The following is a 20,195-nucleotide window of genomic DNA, read 5'->3' as shown; positions in this document are numbered from 1 at the left end:
AGTCGTGGAGAGACTCGTGGCTATTGTCAGTCCAGCCAGGTTCCATCCTGACCGAAGGCAGCCCTCTCTGAGACCGATGGCGCGAGATGCCCACCACCAGGTTGGAAATAATATGGGCATTTTATTTCAGGCATACTTGGCCGCGGCGGGAATCGGGCAGATCCGTAGCGTGTCACTGACGTGTCTGCACGCATGCAGGTAAATCGTACATTTCCATAGTTGCATGCTCCGGGCGCTCAGCATGGCATTACTTCCTGGTGGCATTTCTCGAGTGCCACATGTGGTTCAAGGAAGCAGTGCCATGAATCTGCGGCACTGGGACTTCCTGGCACCCAGAGCAGCCCTCTGCAAGCTCTATTAGCATGGTGGGGGGTCCGGGGCGGCTAGACGTCAATGGAACCCTTGACCCCTTCCACGCCATGAGTTTCCCCATGTCTTTCATCGTCTGCATGCTCCCAGTGCTGCAGAGTTACCTGTCCTGTGTACACATGCTGCTTACCCCTGGCCAGGGCAGTCCGGAGGTCGGGGTGGTGGGGTTGGAACTTATTGCTGAACCCTTGAGATGACTGAAAGCAAAGGGGTTGCTGTGCATCACCTGGATGCCAGCAGTCCCATCACACTGAGCTTCATTACCAAGGGGCTCCATTTTATGTGCAACACTTCAGCCAGACTGGATGTTTAGCCGGCGGAATGCTGCAATCTGGGGCTTGTAGTTCCACTTTTAACATTGTATTTATCTGCTCAAAAATAAGCATGCGAACTGCAGATTTCGAAGCTGGTTTTTAAATGTTAAACATGAAACTACAAGTCTCATAATGCAGCATACTTCAGCTAAGAAGCCAGGCTGGACCAGTTTTGCACACAGCATGTTACCCGTGACCAGCTCCAGCTTGGCTGCCATGTGCTACATTTCTCTGTGTTTCTTCTCTGAAGGCTGACTGCCCGTTGTGCGCGGACGCACAGTTTGTAGCCATCAGGTGAATTTACGGCCAAGAAGCAGCGTCGGATTGTTAACACGTCCGCTCGGGCAATGCCGAGGGGCCGGTATTTTAATTCCAGCTGTGGGCTGCTTTTTTGAGCAGCATGGGGGGCCGAATTGGGCGGTTTCTGCGTTGTTCGGATGCCGCCAGCAGCCCAGTGGGTGCCTGAGTGGCCTTTCTGGAGGTAGATGGGAGTCCATTTCCTCCCTTTTATCAACAGCAGAGGTGTCACTCCCTTCCACTCGCTGGGCCGGCCCATTAATGTATGCATATCGAGCGGGGGCAGGAGGCCTGAGCAAAAGTGGCCTCACTTGTTTTCAGGTGTGTCTCACCAGTGTAAACTAATCTGTGTATTTTGTTTAACACCCCCCCTCCTTTTTTTGGTCGAGCCTAGCGCAGCGTGCAAGCGCTGCTTAGGAGATGACCTCTTGGAATCGGTCTGTACTTTTTCAAAAACCCGTGCATGGACTGCACTGTTTCCAATGAGCACTCGTGCATGTACGGCATCCACCTTGCGGGAGTGAGCAGGGGCACCATCTGTTTTGAATTATCCCGCCTGCGCTTGCTTACATTTGCCTGTCTCACGGTCGCGTTAATTGGAAACAGATGGCGGTCACGTTCACTTTTGCGGCCGCGCATTTCCTGATCATTCTCATAGATGTTTCCAGCAACGATTGATTCCAGAGAAAGCAAGCGGGATTCGACTCACTTTTCCTGATAATTCTTATAGATGTCTCCAGCAAAGATTGATTCCAGAGAAAGCAGGCGGAATTTCTGTGGGAAATAAAGTTTAAACTAATTATTGTCCAATATTTTCTTGCCGGCTGTTATTCAAGCTGCCACATTGTTTTGAGATGTATGGGTGCAGTGATAGTCGACACAACTGAGAACGGTCAAGCAGAAAACTTAAATAAACTGCGGTCTTTTACTACCATCCAGAGAAATTGTACAGTATTTGATTTAAATGAATGCTCTCTGCGGAGAGAGCAGAGCTAGGGTTATAGTATTTGCAGATTTACTGTGCAGCAAGACTACAAGTACCAGAATGCGCTACTCATGCAAACGCAAGGACAGAAATGTCTGCACGCACGTAACCCCTTTTTATAGCATGAGCTGCCTGTTTTAGTTTCAGTTTCTGCAGGAAGAGCATCTCTGCCGATACTTAGTGGTTCAAGGGGGGCGGGTAGGCATCGGCATGTGCGATCAAGATGTGCCCCGGTAGCGTGGGATCACCCTTCCCACCGCACACACGCACTGTAGAAGGCTGACTGATCGCTAAGCTACCGTGCTTGGATTTCCACTGTGATCTGAAGGGTACCGACATGTCTCCGCAATATGCACATGAACCTACAGAGCACTCTTGAAGTATTTACGAGACGAGAAAGAAGTAGGCGCTGTTTGCGTCTGTGAGCCTTTGGTGGCAGCAGAAGGGGGAGTACGGTATAGGAGGGGGCGGGGCTCAGTTTGTCTACCTATTGAACAGTACCCGTGAGACTCCTGTATTTCTTGCGCAGCTGGAAAGGGTGAACCCATGCTCTTCCGGGCAGGGATGGATTGGGATAAGAAATCGGCCCGGGGACGGTAACAAAAAGTGGCCCACATTTGCATATTGCCTTTCTGCAAAACACTGCTCTGGCGAAGTTTTATAAAACAAGCATTGGCATAGCCAATAGGTCTCGCCTTTGGGATCTTATAAGTGTTTAGCCGTGCAGCACACAAGCTGCGAGGTTACAAACATCAGAAAGTACATTCAGCAGCCGATCACATTTCATGTATCGGCAGCAGAACCAGAATAATTCATTGGACAGGTTGAAGGGTTCATGGATGGGTGTTGGGTCAGTGTTGGACGGGTTCAAGGGTGGGTGGATGGGCGTGGGTCAGTTATTATCGCATGGCCCACATGTTCTGCAGTTGGAGGGCTGCTTGGCTTAGAAGGGCTGTCTTGTTGTGTTCATATAGCGGGGTGTCACTTGCTGCTTAGAGCCATTAGATCGCTGTCCCTTGCACCTCAATACTGAACCCTGCCCATGAAACAGCACCTGCCCTCGCCAGTGTTATCGATTTCAAGCAAAACGAACCAAAAACCTTCTGCATCAAGCCATGCCAATTCATCACTGAGCCCAGGTCAGCACCTGCAGCCCCGGGGGCAGCCACGCATGAGAAGCATTAAACCCGCCCAGCCTTGCCGCCCGTGGCCTACTGACCTACACCCAACACCAAGCGTGGACTGTTGCATGATTGAACCCATCCAGCACTGACCACGCCCATCCACCCGTGAACCCATCCAGCACTGACCACACCCTCCTACCCTTGAACCCGTCCAACACTGACCCACACCCATCCACCCACCCTTCAACCCATCCAACACTGACCCACGCCGATCCACCCACCCTTGACCCCGTCCAACACTGACCCACGCCCATCCACCCACCCTTGAACCCGTCCAACACTGACCCAACACCCATCCATGAACCCTTCAACCTGTCCAATGAATTATTCTGGTTCTGCTGCCGATACATGAAATGTGATCGGCTGCTGAATGTACTTTCTGATGTTTGTAACCTCGCAGCTTGTGTGCTGCACGGCTAAACACTTATAAGATCCCAAAGGCGAGACCTATTGGCTATGCCAATGCTTGTTTTATAAAACTTCGCCAGAGCAGTGTTTTGCAGAAAGGCAATATGCAAATGTGGGCCACTTTTTGTTACCGTCCCCGGGCCGATTTCTTATCCCAATCCATCCCTGCCCGGAAGAGCATGGGTTCACCCTTTCCAGCTGCGCAAGAAATACAGGAGTCTCAACCAACTGTGAAATATTGTGAACGGATCCCAATATTAAAATTCAGAATGATCAGAACTACTGCAATTACTGCATTTTCACGACTTCAGAGTATAAAAGAGGCGACACTGTGCTGGAATGGAAGTGGTAACTCTGCTGTCGGTCAGCCTGGAAGCCGCTCACACAGAAAGTGTTGTGTATTCAGAAGATTCTGGAAGACATTGCTGTCCTTCTCAGTTGGTTACTGTGGCCATTGGTTGGGGCTGTGTCATGGTGGCCCCCCCTGGAGTCGGACGGCTGTGCTGATGCACAGAAAGCACGTTCCATAAGTCACAGAGCAGGGTGTCACCTCATAGGGACACATGGTTGCCTAGTAACTGAGCCAGGGTGTTACCGCATAGGAACACATGGTTGCCTAGTAACTGAGCCAGGGTGTTACCGCATAGGAACACATGGTTGCCTAGTAACTGAGCCAGGGTGTTACCTCATAGTGACACATGGTTGCCTAGTAACTGAGCCAGGGTGTTACCGCATAGGAACACATGGTTGCCTAGTAACTGAGCCAGGGTGTTACCTCATAGGGACATATGGTTGCCTAGTAACTGAGCCAGGGTGTTACCTCATAGGGACACATAGTTGCCTAGTAACTGAGCCAGGGTGTTACCGCATAGGGACACATGGTTGCCTAGTAACTGAGCCGGGGTGTTACCTCATAGGGACACATGGTTGCCTAGTAACTGAGCCAGGGTTTTACCTCATAGGGACACATGGTTGCCTAGTAACTGAGCCAGGGTGTTACCGCATAGGGACACATGGTTGCCTAGTAACTGAGCCGGGGTGTTACCTCATAGGGACACATGGTTGCCTAGTAACTGAGCCGGGGTGGTCAGCTTTAAAAACTAAAAACCAGAACATTCTACAAACCTGGATTAACACCTGAAAAGTTGCCTCCCTCTGTGTTCAGTCGACTCTCTCTGGAAACTGGAACATGTGTTCGAGTCAGAGGGAAAGATACGCAGGAGGAAAGAGATGGTGGATAAAATGAAGAGGTAGTGAGTGAAAGTGTAATACTTGGGAGTGGAGTGATAATAAAGGGAGGAGAGATGCAAACCAGAGCTAAAGTGCTTGTGCTCGCTCCCTAAAACGGTAACATTGGCTTCCACCCAATTGGCATATTTAATTTCCAGAAACGTTCAAGCTAAATTATCATTTAATCCATTCATGTTGCATATATTTTCATGTCCTCCACATACAGTGCCTTATGCGTCACGCAGTGGGTAACTCATGCACAAACTGTTGAATGACCTTCTGAAGACTGAATGTTATGCATAAGAGATTACAGCATTATACCACCACCCCTTATGACTGTCGGGCACGCTCGCTCGCCACAGGGCACTCAACCCGAACGTTTATGCCTCACCACTTTCAAATGTCACTAGCCGCCACTGCCCTCAACCCATGTGTAACGAGTTGTACAATCTCAATGTTGTCTGCACTTGTTATTATATAGTATTTTCTTTATGTCGATGTATTATCTGTAACATTCTGTATCCTCTGCTCACCTGCATTGGTTCTTAGCATGTACACTTCCAAACATGTTTATGTTTGAAGGTGCGTCGCTCGTAATACTGTTCCCCAACGGAGCGCACTTCCAAACATGTTTATGTTTGAAGGTGCGTCGCTCGTAATACTGTTCCCCAATGGAGCGCACTTCCAAACATGTTTATGTTTGAAGGTGCATCGCTCGTAATACTGTTCCCCAACGGAGCGCACTTCCAAACATGTTTATGTTTGAAGGTGCGTCGCTCCTGATACTGTTCCCCATCGAAGCGCACTTCCAAACATGTTTATGTTTGAAGGTGCATCGCTTGTAATACTGTTCCCCATCGAAGCGCACTTCCAAACATGTTTATGTTTGAAGGTGCATCGCTCGTAATACTGTTCCCCATCGAAGCGCACTTCCAAACATGTTTATGTTTGAAGGTCGTCGCTCGTAATACTGTTCCCCATCGAAGCGCACTTCCAAACATGTTTATGTTTGAAGGTGCGTCGCTCGTGATACTGTTCCCCAACGAAGTTCACTTCCAAACATGTTTATGTTTGAAGGTGCGTCACTCGTGATACTGTTCCCCAACGAAGCTCACTTCCAAACATGTTTATGTTTGAAGGTGCATCGCTCGTAATACTGTTCCACAACGGAGCGAACTTCCAAACATGTTTATGTTTGAAGGTGCGTCACTCGTGATACTGTTCCCCAACGAAGCTCACTTCCAAACATGTTTATGTTTGAAGGTGCGTCACTCGTGATACTGTTCCCCAAAGAAGCTCACTTCCAAACATGTTTATGTTTGAAGGTGCGTCGCTCGTAATACTGTTCCCCAACGGAGCGCACTTCCAAACATGTTTATGTTTGAAGGTGCGTCGCTCGTAATACTGTTCCCCAATGGAGCGCACTTCCAAACATGTTTATGTTTGAAGGTGCATCGCTCGTAATACTGTTCCCCAATGGAGCGCACTTCCAAACATATTTATGTTTGAAGGTGCATCGCTCGTAATACTGTTCCCCAACGGAGCGCACTTCCAAACATGTTTATGTTTGAAGGTGCGTCGCTCCTGATACTGTTCCCCATCGAAGCGCACTTCCAAACATGTTTATGTTTGAAGGTGCATCGCTCGTAATACTGTTCCCCATCGAAGCGCACTTCCAAACATGTTTATGTTTGAAGGTGCATCGCTCGTGATACTGTTCCCCAACGAAGCTCACTTCCAAACATGTTTATGTTTGAAGGTGCATCACTCGTGATACTGTTCCCCAACGAAGCTCACTTCCAAACATGTTTATGTTTGAAGGTGCATCGCTCGTAATACTGTTCCACAACGGAGCGAACTTCCAAACATGTTTATGTTTGAAGGTGCGTCACTCGTGATACTGTTCCCCAACGAAGCTCACTTCCAAACATGTTTATGTTTGAAGGTGCGTCACTCGTGATACTGTTCCCCAAAGAAGCTCACTTCCAAACATGTTTATGTTTGAAGGTGCATCGCTCGTAATACTGTTCCCCAATGAAGCTCACTTCCAAACATGTTTATGTTTGAAAGTGCGTCACTCGTGATACTGTTCCCCAACGAAGCTCACTTCCAAACATGTTTATGTTTGAAGGTGCATCACTGTTCCCCAACGAAGCTCACTTCCAAACATGTTTATGTGTGAAGGTGCATCACTGTTCCCCAACGAAGCTCACTTCCAAACATGTTTATGTTTGAAGGTGCATCGCTCTTACTACTGTTCCCCAACGAAGCTCACTTCCAAACATGTTTATGTTTGAAGGTGCGTCGCTCGTAATACTGTTCCCCAACGGAGCGCACTTCCAAACATGTTTATGTTTGAAGGTGCGTCGCTCGTAATACAGTTCCCCAACGAAGCTCACTTCCAAACATGTTTATGTTTGAAGGTGCGTCACTCGTGATACTGTTCCCCAACGAAGCTCACTTCCAAACATGTTTATGTTCGAAGGTGCGTCGCTCGTGATACTGTTCCCCAACGGAGCGCACTTCCAAACATGTTTATGTTTGAAGGTGCGTCGCTCGTGATACTGTTCCCGAACGAAGCTCACTTCCAAACATGTTTATGTTTGAAGGTGCGTCGCTCGTGATACTGTTCCCCAACGAAGCTCACTTCCAAACATGTTTATGTTTGAAGGTGCGTCGCTCGTGATACTGTTCCCCAACGAAGCTCACTTCCAAACATGTTTATGTTTGAAGGTGCGTCGCTCGTGATACTGTTCCCCAACGAAGCTCACTTCCAAACATATTTATGTTTGAAGGTGCGTCGCTCGTGATACTGTTCCCCAACGAAGCTCACTTCCAAACATGTTTATGTTTGAAGGTGCGTCGCTCGTGATACTGTTCCCCAACGAAGCTCACTTCCAAACATATTTATGTTTGAAGGTGCATCACTCGTGATACTGTTTCCCAACGAAGCTCACTTCCAAACATGTTTATGTTTGAAGGTGCGTCGCTCGTGATACTGTTCCCCAACGAAGCATGCTAACTGTTGCTCATCATTGACAGTTCATGCTTCGTTGGAGAACGATGCATTTCCGTGAATTGCTGCAGTGCCACAATAAACTTATAAGAATTGGAACTTCTATCAGCTCATTCTTTACTTGGAATTACTTACCTTTGGGCACTTCACACCATTTTACACTGAGATCTACACACAGCTCCCACCTGTGTTACACTGATGCCCATGCACAGGCCTCACCCCGTTAGAGTGATGCGAACACACAGTTCTCACCCCATGTTACACTGATCCCCACACACACCCCTCTCCCTGTGTTACACTGATCCCCAAACACACCCCTCTCCCTGTGTTACACTGATCCCCACACACAGCCCCACCATGTGTTACACTGATCCCCACACACAGCCCTCACCCAGTGTTACACTGATCCCCACACACAGCCCTCACCCAGTGTTACACAGATCCCCACACACAGCCCTCACCCAGTGTTACACTGATCCCCACACACACCCCTCTCCCTGTGTTACACTGATCCCCAAACACAGCCCCACCATGTGTTACACTGATCCCCACACAGAGGCCTCACCTCGTTAGAGTGATGCGAACACTCGGCCCTCACCCTGTGGTACACTGATTCCCACACACAGCCCTCTCCCTGTGTTACACTTATCCCCACACACAACCCTCACCCTGTGTAACACTGATCCCCACACACAGCCCTCATCCTGTGTTACACAGATCCAAACACACAGCCCTCACCCCGTGTTACACTGATCCCCACACACAGTCCTCACCTGTGATACACTGATCCCCACACACAGCCCTCACCCCATGTTACACAGATCCCCACACACAGCCCTCACCCCATGTTACACAGATCCCCACACACAGCCCTCACCCCATGTTACACTGATCCCCACATACAGCCCTCACCCCATGTTACACTGATCCCCACACACAGCCCTCCCCCCATGTTACACAGATCCCCACACACAGCCCTCCCCCCATGTTACACAGATCCCCACACACAGCCCTCACCCCATGTTACACTGATCCCCACACACAGTCATCACCTGTGATACACTGATCCACACACACAGCCCTCACCCCATGTTACACTGATCCCCACACACAGCCCTCACCCCATGTTACACTGATCCCCACACACAGCCCTCACCCAGTGTTACACTGATCCCCACACACAGGCCTCACCCCATGTTACACTGATCCCCACACACAGCCTTCACCCCATGTTACACAGATCCCCACACACAGCCCTCACCCCATGTTACACTGATCCCCACACACAGCCCTCACTCCGTTACATGGATCCCCACACAGCCCTCACCCAGTGTTACACTGATCCCCACACACAGCCATCACCCAGTGTTACACTGATCCCCACACACAGCCCTCACGCTGTGTTACACTGATCCCCACACACAGCCCTCACCCCATGTTACACAGATCCCCACACACAGCCCTCACCCCATGTTACACTGATCCCCACACACAGCCCTCACCCCATGTTACACAGATCCCCACACACAGCCCTCATCCCATGTTACACAGATCCCCACACACAGCCCTCACCCCATGTTACACTGATCCCCACACACAGCCCTCACCCCATGTTACACTGATCCCCACACACAGCCCTCACCCCATGTTACACAGATCCCCACACACAGCCCTCACCCCATGTTACACAGATCCCCACACACAGCCCTCACCCCATGTTACACTGATCCCCACACACAGCCCTCACCCCATGTTACACAGATCCCCACACACAGCCCTCACCCCATGTTACACAGATCCCCACACACAGCCCTCACCCCATGTTACACTGATCCCCACACACAGTCATCACCTGTGATACACTGATCCCCACACACAGCCCTCACCCCATGTTACACTGATCCCCACACACAGCCTTCACCCCATGTTACACAGATCCCCACACACAGCCTTCACCCCATGTTACACTGATCCCCACACACAGCCCTCACCCCGTGTTACACTGATCCCCACACACAGCCCTCACTCCGTTACACGGATCCCCACACAGCCCTCACCCAGTGTTACACTGATCCCCACACACAGCCCTCACCCTGTGTTACACTGATCCCCACACACAGCCCTCACCCTGTGTTACACTGATCCCCACACACAGCCCTCACCCCATGTTACACTGATCCCCACACACAGCCCTCACCCCATGTTACACAGATCCCCACACACAGCCCTCACCCCATGTTACACAGATCCCCACACACAGCCCTCACCCCATGTTACACTGATCCCCACACACAGCCCTCACCCAGTGTTACACAGATCCCCACACACAGCCCTCACCCCATGTTACACTGATCCCCACACACAGTCCTCACCTGTGATACACTGATCCCCACACACAGCCCTCACCCCATGTTACACAGATCCCCAGACACAGCCCTCACCCCATGTTACACAGATCCCCACACACAGCCCTCACCTCATGTTACACTGATCCCCACACACGGCCCTCACCCCATGTTACACAGATCCCCACACACAGCCCTCACCCCATGTTACACTGATCCCCACACACAGCCCTCACCCCATGTTACACAGATCCCCACACACAGCTCTCACCCTGTGTTACACTGATCCCCACACACAGCCCTCACCCCGTGTTACATTGATCCCCACACACAGCCCTCACCTGTGTTACACTGATCCCCACACACAGCCCTCACCCCATGTTACACAGATCCCCACACACAGCCCTCACCCCATGTTACACAGATCCCCACACACAGCCCTCACCCCATGTTACACTGATCCCCACACACAGCCCTCACCCCATGTTACACATATCCCCACACACAGCCCTCACCCCATGTTACACTGATCCCCACACACAGCCCTCACTCCGTTACACGGATCCCCACACAGCCCTCACCCAGTGTTACATTGATCCCCACACACAGCCCTCTCCCTGTGTTACACTGATCCCCACACACAGCCCTCACCCCATGTTACACAGATCCCCACACACAGCCCTCACCCCATGTTACACAGATCCCCACACACAGCCCTCACTCCATTACACAGATCCCCACACAGCCCTCACCCAGTGTTACACTGATCCCCACACACAGCCCTCACCCACTGTTACACAGATACCCACACACAGCCCTCACCCCATGTTACACTGATCCCCACACACAGCCCTCACCCAGTGTTACACTGATCCCCACACACAGCCCTCACCTGTGTTACATTGATCCCCACGCACAGCCCTCACCCAGTGTTACACTGATCCCCACACACAGCCCTCACCCAGTGTTACACTGATCTCCACGCACAGTCCTCACCCTGTGTTACACAGATCCCCACACACAGCCCTCACCCAGTGTTACACTGATCCCCACGCACAGTCCTCACCCAGTGTTACACTGAAGCCCACACACAGTCCTCACCCAGTGTTACACTCAAGCCCACACACAGTCCTCACCCTGTTTTACACTGATCCCCACACACAGCCCTCACCCAGTGTTACACTGATCCCCACGCACAGTCCTCACCCAGTGTTACACTGATCCCCACACACAGTCCTCACCCAGTGTTACACTGATCCCCACACACAGCCCTCACCCAGTGTTACACTGTGGCCCACACACAGCCCTCACCCAGTGTTACACTGATCCCCACACACAGCCCTCACCCAGTGTTACACTGAAGCCCACACACAGCCCTCACCCAGTGTTACACTGATCCCCACACACAGCCCTCACCCAGTGTTACACTGATCCCCACACACAGCCCTCACCCAGTGTTACACTGAAGCCCACACACAGTCCTCACCCAGTGTTACACTGATCCCCACACACAGCCCTCACCCCGTGTTACACTGATCCCACAGCCAGCCCTCACCTGTGATACACTGATACCCACACACAGCCCTCACCCAGTGTTACACTGAAGCCCACACACAGCCCTCACCAAGTGTTACACAGATCCCCACACTCAACCCTCACCCCATGTTACACTGATCCCCACACACAGCCCTCACCCCGTGTTACACTGATCCCCACACACAGCTCTCACACCGTTACACGGATCCCCACACAGCCCTCACCCAGTGTTACACTGATCCCCACACACAGCCCTCACCCTGTGTTACACTGATCCCCACGCACAGTCCTCACCCAGTGTTACACTGATCCCCACACACAGCCCTCACCCAGTGTTTACACTGATCCCCACACACAGCCCTCACCCCATGTTACACTGATCCCCACACACAGCCCTCACCCCATGTTACACAGATCCCCACACACAGCCCTCACCCCATGTTACACAGATCCCCACACACAGCCCTCACCCCATGTTACACAGATCCCCACACACAGCCCTCACCCCATCTTACACTGATCCCCACACACAGCCCTCACCCCATGTTACACAGATCCCCACACACAGCCCTCACCCCATGTTACACAGATCACAACACACACAGCCCTCACCCCATGTTACACATATCCCCACACACAGCCCTCACCCCATGTTACACAGATCCCCACACACAGCCCTCACCCGGTGTTACACTGATCCCCAAACACAGCCCTCACCCCATGTTACATTGATCCCCACACACAGCCCTCACCTGTGTTACACTGATCCCCACACACAGCCCTCACCCCATGTTACACAGATCCCCACACACAGCCCTCACCCCATGTTACACAGATCCCCACACACAGCCCTCACTCCGTTACACGGATCCCCACACACAGCCCTCACCCAGTGTTACACTGATCCCCACACACAGCCCTCACCCAGTGTTACACTGATCCCCACACACAGCCCTCACCCAGTGTTACACTGATCCCCACACACAGCCCTCACCTGTGTTACACTGATCCCCACACACAGCCCTCATCCTGTGTTACACTGATCCCCACGCACAGTCCTCACTCAGTGTTACACTGATCCCCACACACAGTCCTCATCCAGTGTTACACTGATCCTCACACACAGCCCTCACCCAGTGTTACACTGATCCCCACACACAGCCCTCACCCCGTGTTACACTGATCCCCACACACAGCCCTCACCCAGTGTTACACTGATCCCCACACACAGCCCTCACCCAGTGTTACACTGATCCCCACACACAGCCCTCACCCAGTGTTACACAGATCCCCACACACAGCCCTCACCTGTGTTACACTGATCCCCACACACAGCCCTCACCCAGTGTGACACAGATCCCCACACACAGCCCTCACCTGTGTTACACTGATCCCCACACACAGCCCTCACCCAGTGTTACACTGATCCCCACACACAGCCCTCACCCAGTGTTACACTGATCCCCACACACAGCCCTCACCTGTGTTACACTGATCCCCACACACAGCCCTCACCCAGTGTTACACTGATCCCCACACACAGCCCTCACCTGTGTTACACTGATCCCCACACACAGCCCTCACCCAGTGTTACACTGATCCCCACACACAGCCCTCACCCTGTGTTACACTGATCCCCACACACAGCCCTCACCCAGTGTTACACTGATCCCCACACACAGCCCTCACTCCATTACACGGATCCCCACACACAGCCCTCACTCCGTTACACGGATCCCCACACACAGCCCTCACTCCGTTACACGGATCCTCACACACACCCCTCTCCCTGTGTTACACTGATCCCCACAGCCCTCACCCAGTGTTACACTGATCCCCACACACAGCCCCCACCCAGTGTTACACTGATCCCCACACACAGTCCTCATCCAGTGTTACACTGATCCCCACACACAGCCCTCACCCAGTGTTACACTGATCCCCACACACAGCCCTCACCCAGTGTTACACTGATCCCCACACACAGTCCTCATCCAGTGTTACACTGATCCCCACACACAGCCCTCACCCAGTGTTACACTGATCCCCACACACAGCCCTCACCCAGCGTTACACAGATCCCCACACACAGCCCTCACCCAGTGTTACACTGTGGCCCACACACAGCCCTCACCCCATGTTACACTGATCCCCACATACAGCCCTCACCCCATGTTACACAGATCCCCACACACAGCCCTCACCCCATGTTACACTGATCCCCACACACAGCCCTCACCCCATGTTACACTGATCCCCACACACAGCCCTCACCCCATGTTACACAGATCCCCACACACAGTCATCACCTGTGATACACTGATCCCCACACACAGCCCTCACCCCATGTTACACTGATCCCCACACACAGCCTTCGCCCCATGTTACACAGATCCCCACACACAGCCTTCAGCTCATGTTACACTGATCCCCACACACAGCCCTCACCCCGTGTTACACTGATCCCCACACACAGCCCTCACTCCGTTACACGGATCCCCACACAGCCCTCACCCAGTGTTACACTGATCCCCACACACAGCCATCACCCAGTGTTACACAGATCCCCACACACAGCCCTCACCCCATGTTACACTGATCCCCACACACAGCCCTCACCCAGTGTTACACAGATCCCCACACACAGCCCTCACCCCATGTTACACTGATCCCCACACACAGTCCTCACCTGTGATACACTGATCCCCACACACAGCCCTAGTTGATTAGTATAAACACTTACACAAGACAAATAATTAATAATTAATAATTAATAAATTAATATAACAAATAGACATGCCAGAGCTTCAAAACCCAATTAATTTTCAAACTGAAAACTCTGCTCTAGCAATCCCCCCTTTGGTGATTTTATCACCAAATAAACCCAAAAAAAAAAAATTAGTGAAAATTTAGTCCCATTTTAGGAGAAATCGGAAATGTCTTTTTCTCCTCACCCCATGTTACACTGATCCCCACACACAGCCCTCACCCCATGTTACACAGATCCCCCCACACAGCCCTCACCCCATGTTACACAGATCCCCACACACAGCCCTCACCTCATGTTACACTGATCCCCACACACGGCCCTCACCCCATGTTACACAGATCCCTACACACAGCCCTCACCCCATGTTACACTGATCCCCACACACAGCCCTCACCCCATGTTACACAGATCCCCACACACAGCTCTCACCCCGTGTTACACTGATCCCCACACACAGCCCTCACCCCGTGTTACATTAATCCCCACACACAGCCCTCATCTGTGTTACACTGATCCCCACACACAGCCCTCACCCCATGTGACACAGATCCTCACACACAGCCCTCACCCCATGTTACACAGATCCCCACACACAGCCCTCACCCCATGTTACACTGATCCCCACACACAGCCCTCACCCCATGTTACACAGATCCCCACACACAGCCCTCACCCCATGTTACACTGATCCCCACACACAGCCCTCACTCCGTTACACGGATCCCCACACAGCCCTCACCCAGTGTTACACTGATCCCCACACACAGCCCTCTCCCTGTGTTACACTGATCCCCACACACAGCCCTCACCCCATGTTACACAGATCCCCACACACAGCCCTCACCCCATGTTACACAGATCCCCACACACAGCCCTCACTCCGTTACACAGATCCCCACACAGCCCTCACCCAGTGTTACACTGATCCCCACACACAGCCCTCACCCAGTGTTACACAGATACCCACACACAGCCCTCACCCCATGTTACACTGATCCCCACACACAGCCCTCACCCAGTGTTACACTGATCCCCACACACAGCCCTCAACTGTGTTACATTGATCCCCACGCACAGCCCTCACCCAGTGTTACACTGATCCCCACACACAGCCCTCACCCAGTGTTACACTGATCCCCACACACAGCTCTCACCCCGTGTTACACTGATCCCCACACACAGCCCTCACCCCGTGTTACATTGATCCCCACACACAGCCCTCACCTGTGTTACACTGATCCCCACGCACAGTCCTCACCCTGTGTTACACAGATCCCCACACACAGCCCTCACCCAGTGTTACACTGATCCCCACGCACAGTCCTCACCCAGTGTTACACTGATCCCCACGCACAGTCCTCACCCAGTGTTACACTGAAGCCCACACACAGTCCTCACCCTGTTTTACACTGATCCCCACACACAGCCCTCACCCAGTGTTACACTGATCCCCACGCACAGTCCTCACCCAGTGTTACACTGATCCCCACACACAGTCCTCACCCAGTGTTACACTGATCCCCACACACAGCCCTCACCCAGTGTTACACTGTGGCGCACACACAGCCCTCACCCAGTGTTACACTGATCCCCACACACAGCCCTCACCCAGTGTTACACTGAAGCCCACACACAGCCCTCACCCAGTGTTACACTGATCCCCACACACAGCCCTCACCCAGTGTTACAGTGATCCCCACACACAGCCCTCACCCAGTGTTACACTGATCCCCACACACAGCCCTCACCCAGTGTTACACTGAAGCCCACACACAGTCCTCACCCAGTGTTACACTGATCCCCACACACAGCCCTCACCCCGTGTTACACTGATCCCCACAGCCAGCCCTCACCTGTGATACACTGATACCCACACACAGCCCTCACCCAGTGTTACACTGAAGCCCACACACAGCCCTCACCAAGTGTTACACAGATCCCCACACACAACCCTCACCCCATGTTACACTGATCCCCACACACAGCCCTCACCCCGTGTTACACTGATCCCCACACACAGCTCTCACACCGTTACACGGATCCCCACACAGCCCTCACCCAGTGTTACACTGATCCCCACACACAGCCCTCACCTGTGTTACACTGATCCCCACGCACAGTCCTCACCCTGTGTTACACAGATCCCCACACACAGCCCTCACCCAGTGTTACACTGATCCCCACGCACAGTCCTCACCCAGTGTTACACTGATCCCCACGCACAGTCCTCACCCAGTGTTACACTGAAGCCCACACACAGTCCTCACCCTGTTTTACACTGATCCCCACACACAGCCCTCACCCAGTGTTACACTGATCCCCACGCACAGTCCTCACCCAGTGTTACACTGATCCCCACACACAGTCCTCACCCAGTGTTACACTGATCCCCACACACAGCCCTCACCCAGTGTTACACTGTGGCGCACACACAGCCCTCACCCAGTGTTACACTGATCCCCACACACAGCCCTCACCCAGTGTTACACTGAAGCCCACACACAGCCCTCACCCAGTGTTACACTGATCCCCACACACAGCCCTCACCCAGTGTTACAGTGATCCCCACACACAGCCCTCACCCAGTGTTACAGTGATCCCCACACACAGCCCTCACCCAGTGTTACACTGAAGCCCACACACAGTCCTCACCCAGTGTTACACTGATCCCCACACACAGCCCTCACCCCGTGTTACACTGATCCCCACAGCCAGCCCTCACCTGTGATACACTGATACCCACACACAGCCCTCACCCAGTGTTACACTGAAGCCCACACACAGCCCTCACCAAGTGTTACACAGATCCCCACACACAACCCTCACCCCATGTTACACTGATCCCCACACACAGCCCTCACCCCGTGTTACACTGATCCCCACACACAGCTCTCACACCGTTACACGGATCCCCACACAGCCCTCACCCAGTGTTACACTGATCCCCACACACAGCCCTCACCCTGTGTTACACTGATCCCCACGCACAGTCCTCACCCAGTGTTACACTGATCCCCACACACATCCCTCACCGTGTTTACACTGATCCCCACACACAGCCCTCACCCCGTGTGTTACACTGATCCCCACACACAGCCCTCACCCCATGTTACACAGATCCCCACACACAGCCCTCACCCCATGTTACACAGATCCCCACACACAGCCCTCGCCCCATCTTACACTGATCCCCACACACAGCCCTCACCCCATGTTACACAGATCCCCACACACAGCCCTCACCCCATGTTACACAGATCACAACACACACAGCCCTCACCCCATGTTACACAGATCCCCACACACAGCTCTCACCCCATGTTACACAGATCCCCACACACAGCCCTCACCCGGTGTTACACTGATCCCCAAACATAGCCCTCACCCCATGTTACATTGATCCCCACACACAGCCCTCACCTGTGTTACAATGATCCACACACACAGCCCTCACCCCATGTTACACAGATCCCCACACACAGCCCTCACCCCATGTTACACAGATCCCCACACACAGCCCTCACTCCGTTACACGGATCCCCACACACAGCCCTCACCCAGTGTTACACTGATCCCCACACACAGCCCTCACCCAGTGTTACACTGATCCCCACACACAGCCCTCACCCAGTGTTACATTGATCCCCACACACAGCCCTCACCTGTGTTACACTGATCCCCACACACAGCCCTCACCCAGTGTTACACTGATCCCCACACACAGCCCTCACCCTGTGTTACACTGATCCCCACACACAGCCCTCACCCAGTGTTACACTGATCCCCACACACAGCCCTCACTCCGTTACACGGATCCCCACACACAGCCCTCACTCCGTTACACGGATCCCCACACACAGCCCTCACCCAGTGTTACACTGATCCCCACTCACAGCCCTCACCCAGTGTTACACTGATCCCCACACACAGCCCTCACCCAGTGTTACACAGATCCCCACACACAGTCCTCACTCAGTGTTACACCGATCCCCACACACAGCCCCACCATGTTACACTGATGCCCACACACAGCCCTCTACCTGTGTTACACTGATCCCCACACACAGTCCTCACTCAGTGTTACACTGATCCCCACACACAGCCCTCACCCAGTGTTACACTGATCCCCACACACAGCCCTCACCCAGTGTTACACTGATCCCCACACACAGCCCTCACCCCATGTTACGCAGATCCCCACACACAGCCCTCACCCAGTGTTACACTGATCCCCACAGCCCTCACCCAGTGTTACACTGAAGCCCACACACAGCCCTCACCCAGTGTTACACTGATCCCCACACACAGCCCTCACCCAGATCCCCACACACAGCCCTCACCCCGTGTTACACTGATCCCCACGCACAGTCCTCACCCAGTGTTACACTGATCCACACACACAGCCCTCACCCAGTGTTACACTGATCCCCACACACAGCCCTCACCCCGTGTTACATTGATCCCCACACACAGCCCTCACCCAGTGTTACACTGATCCCCACACACAGTCCTCACCCCGTGTTACACTGATCCCCACACACAGCCCTCACCCAGTGTTACACTGATTCCCACACACAGTCCTCACTCCGTGTTACACTGATCCCCACACACAGCCCTCACCCAGTGTTACACAGATCCCCACACACAGCCCTCACACACCCCAGTGGAGTTCCCCTGCCTATTCACTCCCCCACCCAAGAAGTTTCCCCCCCACCCCCAGGTCACTTACCTCCCTGGGCCGGCTGCAGCCAGAGCCCACCAAGGAGCAGGAGGAGGGGGGCACCCCAGGTCATGATGAGGGGGGGGCAGCAGTGAGGTCACAGATTGGGCAATAAGCACAGCATTAAGCGAGGACCCGCTCCGGTGAGAAGTTCACAAGATCTGAGCTCAGCCCGTCCCAGGGTTCGGAGGGAGAGCGGAACCCACCAATCAGAAGGCAGAACAGCCGCGAGTCATCACTCACCAGGTAGAGGCTCGCTGCGAGGACCTAGATGAAGCCAGTAAAAGTGAAAGTAAAAAGGGTGCAGAAGTTTCGTTTATTCCTTTCTTTTGAGTTCCTTTTAAATAGTGCTTAGAAGTCCCCTTGCCTATCCTTGCAGCAGACCAGTGATTTCACTCCCCCCCCCCCTTACCCTTGTGTTATTCCTCCCTCCAGTTTTGACCCTCTCTCTGTATTTGTTTTGCTCCCTTTGCTCCTGTTGCTGTGATGGGCGCTGCCTGTGCTCAGACTCTAAAGTGCTTAGAAGCCCTCGATGTTATTATTGGTTGAGGAGAAGATGTGTCGTTTTGGCCAGAGCGGCCGACTTTAGAACTAGGAATCAGGTTCGAGTCCTAGCGTTGGCTCAACACCCTGTGATTCTGGGCAGATCACTTCACCCTCCCATGTCCGATCTATGAATGTGTCCTTGTGTAATTTCGCGCTAAATAAAACTACAAAAAAAACCTTGATTTTCCGCCTTCTCTTCTCTTAGCTCTGTTAGTGCTTAGAAGCCTCTGACGTGAGGGTCTAGAAACCCCCCGCTGCTCTGGTGACCGGGCAATGGTAGGATGAATGGTTTGTGCTTCACTGGCGGTGCTCTAGCGCCCTCCAGCGGACGGATAGCGCCTCTATGACAGGAGATGGGCTGATTTCCCAGAAACGGAGGCTTTGGTCCAGTGGGAGGAGGAGGAGGGAACGAGATCTGAGCCCAGCCCTCCCAGGGCTTGGGGACTGAGGGAACCCACCAATCATAGGACAGAAC

The 20,195-nt window shown here is 52.9% G+C and overlaps 1 protein-coding gene across 1 annotated transcript in view; it reads right to left on the bottom strand.

Moving 5' to 3' along the window:
• LOC146829746 (class I histocompatibility antigen, Gogo-OKO alpha chain-like) overlaps positions 1–19,337 on the bottom strand; it is a 365,530-nt gene extending 346,193 nt beyond the window's left edge. The window contains exon 1 of the mRNA XM_085608469.1: positions 19,184–19,337. Within this exon, the coding sequence (XP_085464595.1) occupies positions 19,184–19,247 (64 nt within the window). The 5' untranslated portion in view covers positions 19,248–19,337. The remainder of the gene's footprint in view (positions 1–19,183) is intronic.
• Positions 19,338–20,195: the final 858 nt, after the last annotated feature.

This window comes from Triturus cristatus, chromosome 5_2 (genome assembly GCF_964204655.1).
Source record: "Triturus cristatus chromosome 5_2, aTriCri1.1, whole genome shotgun sequence".
Lineage (NCBI taxonomy): Eukaryota > Metazoa > Chordata > Amphibia > Caudata > Salamandridae > Triturus > Triturus cristatus.
Note: the sequence above shows the minus strand (reverse complement) of the source record. Positions and strands in the feature narration are given on the sequence as shown.